Source organism: Hyla sarda, chromosome 1, assembly GCF_029499605.1.
Source record: "Hyla sarda isolate aHylSar1 chromosome 1, aHylSar1.hap1, whole genome shotgun sequence".
NCBI classification, from domain to species: Eukaryota; Metazoa; Chordata; class Amphibia; order Anura; family Hylidae; genus Hyla; species Hyla sarda.
In genome coordinates, this window is record NC_079189.1 from 61,733,294 (window position 1) to 61,746,404 (window position 13,111).

The window sequence follows — 13,111 nt, forward strand, 5'->3', positions numbered from 1 at the left end:
TACCATGTGCCCAGAGTCTGAACATCAATGCACAGACTGTCAGATTCTCTGTAATTATAATTGCTTCTAGAGTAGAGTTCCTCCATAATACAGGATGAATTGAGCCATGGTATGAGCACACTGGACAATGCTAACCAGCATTGAAGTTGAAACTCTGAAAACTATATGTCAAAACTGGTAAATTCCTCTATTTTCTAAAGAATATCTGCAGATTTCCACATTGATCTGCAAATATTGTCAATTTTTAATTTTTTGACCCAATTTTTTAGGGTTAAACACGTTATATTAAAACCAATTTAATCTTTGCTCGATTCTAAAAGACTTGCTAAAGATGCTAAAAAATGAAAACTTTTGGAGCAGAAGAAACGTAATGAATATTTTGCTGTATTCCAAAATTATTGTTTATTATCCTTGAAAATCTATACAAAGAGTAGTCACAGTTATACAGTAGAAAAATAAAACTAGCTTATTTCTTCATATCCTAGTCCTTTAGACATAGTCCTTTTATAAATAAGTTATAGCTTAAATATTAAATACAAAGTAACATTCCTAAAAGTTCATGTTACAACCTAACTTTTTCATTTACAGCCAATTAAATGTCCTCCCGACAAGGTCAAAGAACTTCTTATTGGGTTCGTAGAAGTAGTCCCGTAATTTCCCTAAGAGAAAGGAGCTTATGTGTGGGTGAGCCCGTCCTTTGGACTCATGTAAGCAACGCTCCCGACCACTGTCCCGTAAGCAATAGAACCCTTTGGTCTTGTTGAAGTAAAAATTGGATGCATTGATCTGAGGAGAAAGGTTCAGAAACCTCTCTACCTTCTGCATTTCAGGGAATGGATCCTTGATCAAATAGTCTCCATCAACAATATGAATGTTTTTGAGCGGAAAGTAGTTGAGCCAGTTTTCCATATAACTGTAATATAAACTCCTGTTTATTGCTTTGTAGTCGGTATTGAGTTCTCCATTCCTTAGAAGTAGGCTCTCCACAGGAGGATAGGTTTTATTTTTCTGCAAGTGATTATAATAGACTTGGGTGTAGTCTGATAAAACTCTTTCAATGGGATCTCTCAAGATCAGTAAGATCTTGATGGTGCTATTCATATTGTAGACCCGTCCAGGAACTTGAGTTGATGTAAAGTAGGCTGGAGTTTTCTCCACTGTAAGTTGGTGGGAGTAGGAGAACGGCATTTGGCTCAGGTACCATTGTAGACCTTTTTCATATTGGTTTTCCCAATCAAAGAAATGTATCTCACTCTCAGCAACAGCAATGTCAGAATGGAGACTGAGCATTTCTAACAGAGCCCTAGTCCCACCTTTACGTACTCCAATAATAATGGTGTGTGGCAGATGCTTGTAGGTACCATTAGGATGAGGGATGTTGTTTATCTCATAAGCTGGAGATGAAGATGTGAAGATCCTTATGTCACCTGAGGTAGGCCGAGAAGGCACTCCCTGAGGTTGGATAAAGAAAAAACACATTCCAAAAAGTAGCAAGGCCATGACTAGTTTCAAGTGCTTGCCTTCAGTTAGAATGATGGTTATCCATAGGGCTGAAGTTGTTGAATGAGGGATTTCTTTCTGCTCCGTTCTGCCTATAATATTTTTATTAATAACCTAGAAAAAAAAAAGAGAAAAAAATATTAGAAAATGTAAATATATTTAAATTACCAATCAAAATACTATTACTTTATCTATTACTTTACTCTAAGGCTAGGTTCAGACTAAGGAATTTCCGCCTGCAATTCCTCTCTGAAATTGCAGGCGGAAATTCCGCTTGCTAAAATGTATAGTGTAGTGAATGGGTTTCTGTTCACAAATTCACACTTCGGAATTTGTGAAGCGGAATTTGTGAACGGAAAATCCGCTTGGAAATTTCTGCCTGAAGAAAGGGGTTGCTCTTTCTTCAGGCAGAAATCTCCGCAGAACACATTGCAGTCTATGGGAGACTGCAGTGTCCACGCGGTCCTAGTGCCGACTGATTCAGTCAGCGCTGGCCGCACTCGGAATCTCCGGGCGGAAATTTTCTGCCCGGAGATTCTGTAGTCTGAACCTAGCCTAATAGATACTCTATTACTTTATGTATATTTTTACTTTATTACTTTATCAATATGCAGATAATTATGCAGGCCAACACCTATGTTTTGCTGTAACCACTACAGTATTGTCTAGGAAACTCCTTTATGTTCCTTATTTTTTAGATTCAAATGGTCCTTGGGTCCCAAAAAATAGAGAAATTGTTTATAAGCAAAGATATAGACAACTGAGCTGGGCTACATAATATGGTCTGTTCTTCATTAACATCACCATTGATTTATTTGAAAAAAAAAATGGAAAAAAGGAGGTGTTACAAATATTTAAAGGAAGATGCTTATTCCCTTAGAGGACTATTAAAGGAGTACTCTGGCAAAAAATACGGTAACGTATCCCCTATCCACAGGCCGGGGGATAAGTAGCTGATCACGGGGGGGTCCGACCACTGAGGCCATCATATGTTGCGATTTTGAAATTATCCTGCAGATTAACTTCTTTTGGGGTGGTACAGTCACTTACTATGAACAATGTGTGGAATCCCTTAAAGGGACTGGATGCCATGAACCCTACATAAACTTCTGTTGTTAGAATAATTTGCCTTTCGCAAGATAGTTGGAATTCTTTCTGTGCTCTGATCTTTACACATAAATCATGTATAGCTTGGCCTAAAGGATCCAGCAGCGATTCATGTGTTTCATCATAAACTTTAATTGGTATTAAATAAGTTTACAATACATTTTCTTAAAGAAAACAAATCATATCCTACAAGTAACTGTGTTCGTTTTCTTTGCTTATAAGCCCTAAATGTAATGCCTTGTGAAGCATTGCCAATATTTCACCTATTCCTCAGCAGTGTGGCTAAATGTCTGAACGTTTATATCTCTTTTATTTTGTGGATGTTTCAGTCTTCAGGAGTCCTGATTTAAGTTCAGCTTTCTCTACTTCTATAAAGTTTTAAAGGATTAGGGAGGTAGTACTTACACTGACTGATGTATGAATGGGTGCCATATTGTTTATTAATACTACTCTAAACCACAGTATTACTACATCAGTTTAACAATAGCTTCAGTCATCTACTTTTTTTTTCATCTCTCTTTTTTTGCCCTTGGGAACTCAATTCGCTTATAACATTTGGGGAGATTTATCAAAACTTGTGGAAAAGTTGACCAGTTACCCATAGCAACCAATTAGATCACTTCTTTTACTTTTTAGAGGCCTTTTTTAAAATAAAAGGAGCAATCGGATTTGGTTGTTATGGAAAGCTGGTCAACTTTTCCTCTCCACAGGTTTTGATAATTTCTGAAAATGTATCTATTAAACAAATCTTTACTTTGAAGGATTATCTGGCAACACTGCATTACACAGAGACCCTAAAATTACAGGGTTGTCTATGAATTGTGGGAGAGGTTCCCCAGCCCACATTAGTCTGCCCAAACCGTGCTCTAAACGAATGACGGTCACATACATCAGTTCTCGATTACATGGCATTATGGTGAAGTCCCATGTAGAAAAATGGATCCAAAGTATAGAGGATAAGTGTCTGATCGTAGGAGGTTTGACTCTGAGACTCCCCCCAGTGATCTCCTGTACAGCGCTCCAACTCGTCTCACGCACAGAGCACCCTCCATGCATCGATATGGGAGAGACCGAGATGCACAAGTATAGCACTCATCTATCTCTGGCTATCCCATAGAGGCATATGGAGGGCGTGTGCCGACCCCCACTCAATGCGCGAGGAAAGCCGGAGCGCCATATAGGAGATCAAGGGGGGCCCCCAGCAGTCGATTATACATTTATCCCCTATCCTTTGCATTTTCCTTCATGGGACTTCTCCTTTAGGGTCACAGTATTCTGTGCAGATTTGAGGTGGAGGGTTTTAAGCTGTGTTCAGTCATTCAGTTTACATTGAAATTTGCAGCAGAAAATCCTGCGCATCAAATCTGCGCAGAATACTGTATGTGTGACTAGACCATTAACCCCTTAAGGACCAAGGACGTACCGGTACGTCCTTGGTCCTGCTCTTCTGATATAACGCAGGGTTACATGAACTTCGCGTCATATCATGGCGGGCCCGGCGTCATAGTGAAGCCGGGACCCGCCTCTAATAGCGCGCAGCGCCGATCGCGGTGCCGCGCGCTATTAACCCTTTAGCCGCGCGCTCAAAGCTGAGCCGCGCGGCTAAAAGTGAAAGTGAAAGTTCCCGGCTAGCTCAGTCGGGCTGTTCGGGATAGCCGCGGCTAATCGCGGCATCCCGAACAGCTGACAGGACAGCGGGAGGGCCCCTTCCTGCCTCCTCGCTGTCCGATCGCCGAATGACTGCTCAGTGCCTGAGATCCAGGCATGAGCAGTCATCCGGCAGAATCGTTGATCACTGGTTTCTTATGAGAAACCAGTGATCAACATAGAAGATCAGTGTGTGCAGTGTTATAGGTACCTATGGGACCTATAACACTGCAAAAAAAAAGTGAAAAAAAAAAGTGAATAAAGATCATTTAACTCCTCCCCTATTAAAAGTTTGAATCACCCCCCTTTTCCAATAAAAAAAAAAAACACAGTGTAAATAAAAATAAAAATAAACATATGTGGTATCACCGCGTGCGGAAATGTCCGAATTATAAACATATATCATTAATTAAACCGCTCGGTCAATGGCGTGCGCGCAAAAAAATTCCAAAGTTCAAAATAGTGCATTTTTGGTCACTTTTTATATCATTTAAAAATGAATAAAAAGTGATCAATAAGTCCTATCAATGCAAAAATGGTACCGTTAAAAACTTCAGATCACGGCGCAAAAAATGAGCGCTCATACCGCCCCATACACGGAAAAATTAAAAAGTTATAGGGGTCAGAAGATGACAATTTTAAACGTATTAATTTTCCTGCATGTAGTTATGATTTTTTCCAGAAGTCCGACAAAATCAAACCTATATAAGTAGGGTATCATTTTAATCGTATTGACCTACAGAATACATATCAGGTGTCATTTTTACCGAAAAATGTACTACGTAGAAACGGAAGCCCCCAAAAGTTACAAAACAACGTTTTTTTTTTCAATTTTGTCGCACAATGATTTTTTTTCCCGCTTCACCATAGATTTTTGGGCAAAATGACTGACGTCATTACAAAGTAGAATTGGTGGCGCAAAAAATAAGCCATCATATGGATTTTTAGGTGTAAATTTGAAAGAGTTATGATTTTTAAAGGCAAGGAGCAAAAAACGAAAATGCAAAAACGGAAAAACCTCCGGTCCTTAAGGGGTTAAGCATTAGGAAGATAGTTTCTGCCACCCTTTGTGGTAATTAGCCATTTTAAACAGGAATATGTGCGGCTGACATTTTTTTTTTGTGGGTCAAAACTACTTGATCACTCACTGAACAAAGACTTGCTTGCTCTCTGGCTGATCTTTGGCCCTACATAGGGCAAGATTGGCCTGTTGGGTCAATAATTACCCCATTTAATAGGGCCCTATGAGGTGCTCTTTGAATCCATTCTTTGATATGCCTAATAGCAATAATATGCCATCCATTAAAGGGGTACTCTGGTGGAAAACAATGGTTTTAAAATCAACTGATGCCAAAAAGTTAAAAAGATTTGTAAATTACTTCTATTTAAAAATCTTTATCCTTCCAGTACTTATCAGCTGCTATATGCTCCACAGTAAGTTCATTTCTTTTTTAATTTCCTTTCTGTCTGACCACAGTGATCTCTGCTGACACCTCTCTCCACGTCAGGAACTGTCCAGAGCAGGATAGGTTTGCTATGAGGATTTGCTCCTACTCTGGATAGTTCCTAACATGGACAGAGGTGTCAGCAGAGAGCACTGTGTCAGACAAAAAGGAAATTCAAAAAGAAAAGAACTTCCTGTGGATCATACAGCAGCTGATAAGTACTGGAAGGGTTAGGATTTTTAAATAGAAGTAATTTACAAATCTATTTATCTTTCTGGCACCAGTTGATTTAAAAGAAAAATGTTTTCTGCTGGAGTTACCCTTTCAGGTGAAAATGGGCTTGGTTCTTCAGGGGTTAATTTCAAAAAGGGTTAATTTATTTTTTTAAATGAAACAATGCATAGACATTGGCACAGGCATGCAGTTGCATAACTATACTTTTTACCTAACAGCCTTTGCCACAAGAAGAATCTGTATTAAACATGACCTAAGGTACAGCAGGTGGGAGCTTCAAGTTATGCTGTGAGAGCTCTTAGTCATGGCATGAGTGACATAAAGCCATTGAGCCAAGGCTCGTTGAGACCCAAAATGCGTAAGTGCTCTGTATGTCATGGTTTTACTTCAATTAGGACTCATTAGGTTCTCTCCACTTGTTGCTGTTGGACACTATATTTATTTATCAATGTCAATCCTGATTCCTACATAAATAGTCTATGAGTGTACACAGATCACTGCCTCACTCCTGTGACCAGAAAAGGGTCAGACGTTGAAATTCAACCACCTGATCTTTCTCTCCGCAGACATCATTTTCGGAGGAGCGTCTTGATGCTCCCATACACATTACATGGTCAGCCAATCTAGCTGAAATTTTGCTGACAATCTAACAGTCTCAGTTTGGATGCCAGATGGTTGCACATGCCGGACGGCACCAGACAGGGGAACGCAGCAAACTGGCCATCAGAAAGAATGCACGCCGGATGCTACACAACTGATGACAACTGATGCATATTGTCATATTGTCATCAGTTGCGTCAAGATTTAGGCTGAGTTCACCTGTGCCCAACATATGTAATCCCAGCCTAAAAACAGAAGACACTCCACACTGCACACTCTCTCTCTTTGTGCTGATATTGAGAATCTGAATTATACCATTACTCCTATGAAAAGAAACAACACCGCTTAACAATATGGCTGTTGCAGTCTACTACCTTTTGATCTCTTTGACTGACATTTAAAGTTTTCTTCACTAAAGAAACTAAAGAGGATCAATGCACTTAACTAGGTCAAAATATTGCAGAAAATCTCATAGTGATGCAGGCTCAAGTGCACTCTGGTGTTTTACTAAACCCTTCAAAAATGTTAAATAATTTTGGCATCTAAATAGAGAACATTTCTATCAGATATGTGTTCTGAACTGTACTAAAAGCTTTTCAAATCACAGAAGTCAAGTGCTAGATCAAGTTCCATGATGCTTTCCCGAAGCGTCATCAACAAGACTCTTCTAGTATAAAATAATGAATATCTTAGATTATAACTTCAGGCATAAACTAAAAAATTCACAGTAAGTCACTGAACTTTGCTCTAGGTCAGTGCTGGACGTTGTAGTTTTGCAACCGCTGGAGGCACCTTGGCAGGAAAACATTGCTCTAGGCTCTCTCCATCATGTATATTGTTGGTGGGCATACATACTGGGCTCGCTCTATAATTTTAATAGGCAGTGTGTGGTCACTTTGTGTCATTATTGTTTTCAGGAGTGGGGACTTGTATGGTGCTAAAGCAATTCCTAACATAATAATTGTAATAATATAATAATAAACTATACTAAAAACAACAAACTAGGGATCGGTGGGTTTACATTTAACCTAACTAAAAAAAATCTTAAACCAATTAGAACCATTTGCATCTCCGACCTTTTCTCAATACTGTACATCCTCCTACAGTCTTAAATTTCCTTTAACATGTAGACAATCGATACAGAAGAAACATCGCTTTACTGGATTGAATCTCCACATTGATCGAGAAATGACTCCATTGTACGTCAAGATACTGCTAATCGTATCCATTTGTGAACTACTTGTGTAAAGTTAGTATCTAAACTATTAAACAACACAGATATGACGATCTGCGGTGAAATATATACACACATATTTGAGTATCAGAATAACTCTGTGACCTCAATTTGCTTATTCGTAAAGGCAGTGCTCACCATTGACTGAAAAACAGAGGGTTCTTTCTGACTAACTTTTTCCACATGTTCCATAGATATCAATGGAAAGGGCTAAATCCAAGCTTGGCTATCTTTTTATAAACCTAGGTTCACACAGAATTCTGCCCGAAGATTCCCAGCCTGGCTAAAAGGACCGTTCGTACATTGCCGTCCCCATGGATGGCAATGAATTCCAGGTGGATTCTGCCAAAAGAATGAGCAAAATCATTCTTTTGGCCGAGGAATTTCAGTGGCAGAATGTTGCTGAAATTTCGCAATGTGCACCGTGCAACGAAATCCCATTGACAGCAATAGGATTCTGCTGCATCAGAATTTCCAAATGGAATTTTTACAGCAGAATTCCAATCAGAAATTCTGTAGTGTGAACCTAGCCTTACACTGTTAAGGGAAAGGATGCCTCCATGAATTAGCAAACAGGAACAGGACACTCAACGTGAGTCCTTTATCTATCTATCTGCATCTGGGAAATTGTAAACAGTTGGTCTCTAAACTAAATTGTTTGGTCTCATATTGGTAGGTTATAGCCTATCCACAGCATAAGGAATAACTTGTAGATGGGTGGGAGTCCTCCGAACACTGTGCTTGACAATGTTCAGAAGGCCACCAGACAAGGAATGGAGTGGTGTCTGAATATGTGGCCTGCTCTGTTCATTCGAGGCTGTGTTTTTAGTCCATTTTGGAGATTAATAGGGGTTCCAGCGGTCAGACCCTCACCAATTCACAAGTTGTTCCCTATCCTATGGATATGAGATATCTTGCCCAAATGAGAAAACCTATTTAGATACTACTCCTTTTGGTTTTATTTCATGGGAACTGTCAACTCTGTTAAAGATAGCTAAGTGTATATCTACTTTCTACTGAATTACTTTTTTTCAGCTTCTTTTTATAGTTACATGTTATCTCATGCATGTCTGAGTTTCTTCTACAGTGAAGCAGACAGGGCTATAATGGTATATACCCTGGAAGCTGATAGTCTCATAGTGACAGAACACTTCGGTAGTGTCATCTCATGGAAGGTCAGTGACCTGTCCACTTTCATCACTAGCTGATATAGGATGTCTTTTGCCATGGTGCAGCATTATTGGGGGTTCTCAAAGTTAGGGTAATATCATTGTCTTGCAGCATTGGTGCCCTTGAATGTGCAAGACAGCATCTGCAAGTAGTTTATATGTAGTTAATATATTTTTGTGGGTTAATGTTGGATTCTCTGGTCTTCTCCAATGTTCAAAAACAATTATATTTCAATTGTGTCGATATAAGGAAACCAGTGAGTGTATACCACTGGGGACATGGACTGGTGGGAATTCACATTAGAAACTGGGTGCAGCACTTCAAAATATGATTGCAGTATACATGTAATAGAACTATATAAAGTAGTTAGGTTCAATGTGAATAAATAGTTGTTGTTTTGCGAGTCTATTGATGTAATTTGTTTGAGTAGGGCGTACTAGGATTAGGAAAAAATCACAAGTCAGTCCCTTGGTCAATTTTGACTACTTGGTAAATATTTTGTGCTCTTTATATCTCTGCATGTAAACATACTAAATGTAATATCCAAATGCTGTAACAAGACATATGGGCAGGGTCATCTTGATAAGATAATCCCTTTAAAAACCTATCTTAGGTTATGTTCACACAACCAAATTTCTGCTTGGAATAATGCATGAATGTATCGGCAATACACTTCAATAAAATTCTGCCGATCCAATCGAAATCTGAAAAATATTTTCCAAAAAAAAACTAAATACAGAAGAAAAAATTTCCATGAATTTAAAATGAAAAAGACAACATTTCTAAGAAAAAGTACATGATATAACACGAGGGCGAATCTCTCTCATCCTTTTACATTCCAAGGTCATGAATTCTATCTAGAGAACAAACATGCACTACAATAACTGAATAGTTCAAACTTCTGAAACTATTACAGACAAAGGAAAAAGATGTATATTTCCACTAGCTCTACCGGTTAATACCAAAATACAAACATGAAAATGATTTAAAAAAAAGAATCCTAAAGCATTGTTGGCAAAAATAGATTAGCTTGACACCTTGTCTTATTACTAGTTGTATTCGGGAATGCATGAAATGTTGACCTTACAATTGTTGAGATTATGACTCCTTGAATTTGGCTATTATACAAGAGGCTGGCCAGGAAGGTCAGCCAAACTTGGATTGGCCAACCACTAGAGATGAGCGAAGTTACAGTGATTCTATTCGTCATGAACTTCTCGGCTCGGCAGTTGATGGCTTTAGCCTGCATAAATTAGTTCAGCTTTCAGGTGTTGCGGTGGGCTGAAGACTCTCTCTCCTAGGACTGTATCCACCTTTTCCAGCCCACTGGAGCACCTAAAAGCTGAACAAATGTATTTAGCCTAAAGTCAGCAACTGCCAAGCCGAGAAGTTTGTGAAGAATTAAATCACTGTAACTTCGCTCATCTCTACCAACCATCCCATGTGTAGAAGAAAATTGGGTGGTTGGATTTCAATATGCATAGTCACCGCTCTCCCTTACATGCATTATTGAGGGAGGATATATGGCTGAATGCTTTTTCAGGGTCTATAGTATGCCTAAAGTGATAGCCAAGGTGGTGCTATTTAAAGGGGTACTCTGGTAGAAAACAATTTCATATTTTCATATCAACTGGCTCCAGAAAGTTAAACAGATTTGTAAATTACTTCTATTTAAAAATCACAATCTTTCCAGAACTTATCAGCTGCTGTATACTTCAGAGAAAGTTGAATTTTGCAGTCTGACCACAGTGCTCCCTGCTGGACCCCTCTGTCTGTTTTGGGAACTGTCCAGAGTAGAAGCAATCCCCATAGCAAACCTCTCCTTCTCCGGACAGTTCCTGACATGGACAGAGGTGTAAGCAGAGAGCACCATGGACAGACTGGAAAAAACAATTCAACTTCCTCTGGAGCATACAGCGGCTGAAAAGTACAGGAAGGGTTGATATTTTTCAATAGAAGTAACTTACAAATCTGTTAAGCTTTCTGGCACCAGTTGATTTGAAAAAAAAAGGGATCCACCGGAGTACCCATTTAACCCCTTAACGACGCAGGACGTAAATGTACGTCCTGGTGAGCTGGTACTTAACGCACCAGGATGTACATTTACGTCCTATGCATAATGCATCATGCGTGGCAGGTCCCGGCTGCTGATAGCAGCCAGGGACCAGCCTGTAATGGTGGACATCCGCGATCGCGCGGATGTCCACCATTAACCCCTCAGATGCCGTGATCAATACAGATCACAGCATCTGCATCATCGTGGTACTTTGAATGGATGATTGGATCGCCCGCAGCACTGCCGCGGCGATCTGATCATCCAGCATGGCAGCCGGAGGTCCCCTCACCTGCCTACGCTGCCTTCCATGGGTCTTCTGCTCTGGTCTGCGATCGAGCACACCAGAGCAGAAGATGACCGATAATACTGATCAGTGCTATGTCCTATGCATAGCACCGAACAGCATTAGCAATCGAATGATTGCTATAAATAGTATCCTATGGGGACTATTAAAGTGTAAAAATAAAAGTAAAAAAAATGTGAAAAAAAAACCTCCCCCAATAAAAACGTAAATTGTCCCATTTTCCCTATTTCACCCCCAAAAAGTGTAAAAAAAAAAATATTTTATATACATATTTAGTATCGCCACATGTATAAATTTTCCAACTATTAAAATAAAATGTTAATGATATCGTATGGTGAACGGCGTGAACGTAAAAAAAAAAGTTCAAAATAGCTGCTTTTTGATAACATTTTATTCCCAAAAAATTTTATAAATAAAGTATTAAAAGTTTAATATAAGCAAATATGGTATCAATAAAAAGTTCAGATCACTGCGCAAAAAATTAGCCCTCATATCGCCACTTATACGGAAAAATGAAAAAGGTATAGGTCTTCAAAATAGGGGGATTTTAAACGCGCTAATTTGATTAAACAGTTTGCAATTTTTTTTAAGTGCAACAGTAATAGAAAAGTATGTTATCATGGGTATCATTTTAATCATATTTACCCAAAGAATAAAGATCACATGTAATTTTTAATGTAAATTGTATGGCGTGAAAACAAAACCTTCCAAAATGTGCAAAATTGCGGTTTTCTTTTTTCATTTCCCCACACAAATAGTATTTTTTTTTGTTGCGCCATACATTTTATGGTAAAGTAAGTGATGGCATTCCAACAGACAACTGGTTGCGCAAAAAACAAGCCCTCATACTAGTCTGTGGATGAAAATATAAAAAAAGAGTTATGATTTTTTTAAGGCGAGGAGGGAAAAGTCCTTAAGGCCCAAATGGTCTGAGTCCTTAAGGGGTTAACCTGTTGGGTACAGAGGTACTTAAAGGGGTACTCTGCTCCTAGACATCTTATCCCCTATCCAAAGGATAGGGGATAAGATGTCCGATCGCTGCGGTCCCACTGCTGGGGAGTCCTGGGATCCCCACTGCGGCACCACGCTCTCATTACAGCACAGAGCGAGTTCGCTCTGCACGTAATGGCGGGCAGTACAGGGGCCGGAGCATCGTTACATCACGGCTCCGCCCCTCTTGACGTCACGGCCCGCCCCTTTCAATACAAGGCTATGGGAGGGGGCGTGGTGGTCGTCACGCCCCCTCCCACAGACTTCCATTAAGGGGACGGGCCATGATGTCACGAGGGGCGGAGCAATGACGTCACACTGCTCCATCCCCCGTATCGCCCGCCATTACGCACAGAGCGAACTCGCTCTGTGCTGTAATGAGAGCGGAGTGCCGCAGCAGGGATCCCGGGGCTCCCCAGCAGCGGGACCGGGCCAATCTGACATCTTATCCCCTATCCTTTGGATAGGGGATAAGATGTCTAGGGGCGGAGTACCCCTTTAAGTACTGGTACTCAAGGAAAGAGGGCATACCTGTACACCCTCCGTATTTCCGATCACTACCGCTCGCTGTGCGGTGATCGGACCAGGATGACTGCTGATATCTATCAGCAGGCATCCTGTGGCAATGCCTAGGGGACCTGATCACCCGGAAAATAAGGGTGATCGGCACTGTCAGAGACCACGCCGATCACCCTGAGGGATAGGAGCGAGGTGGCAGGGGTGCTACCTCCTCCTATCCCCTGTCATTGGTCGATCAGAACAGGGCAACCAGTGTGGCGAAGGGGGGAGCATGCTGGCTTACTGGAGCAGCAGCATCGTGCGTT

The 13,111-nt window shown here is 40.3% G+C and overlaps 1 protein-coding gene across 2 annotated transcripts in view; it reads right to left on the bottom strand.

Moving 5' to 3' along the window:
• Window positions 1-388: 388 nt before the first annotated feature.
• The window catches only part of HS3ST1 (heparan sulfate-glucosamine 3-sulfotransferase 1), a 28,190-nt gene continuing 15,467 nt past the window's right edge, over window positions 389-13,111 (bottom strand). For both annotated transcript variants that reach the window (XM_056551589.1, XM_056551585.1), the window contains exon 2: window positions 389-1,614. In XM_056551589.1, coding sequence (XP_056407564.1) covers window positions 583-1,500 — 918 coding nt within the window. In that variant the 5' untranslated portion in view covers window positions 1,501-1,614 and the 3' untranslated portion in view covers window positions 389-582. The remainder of the gene's footprint in view (window positions 1,615-13,111) is intronic.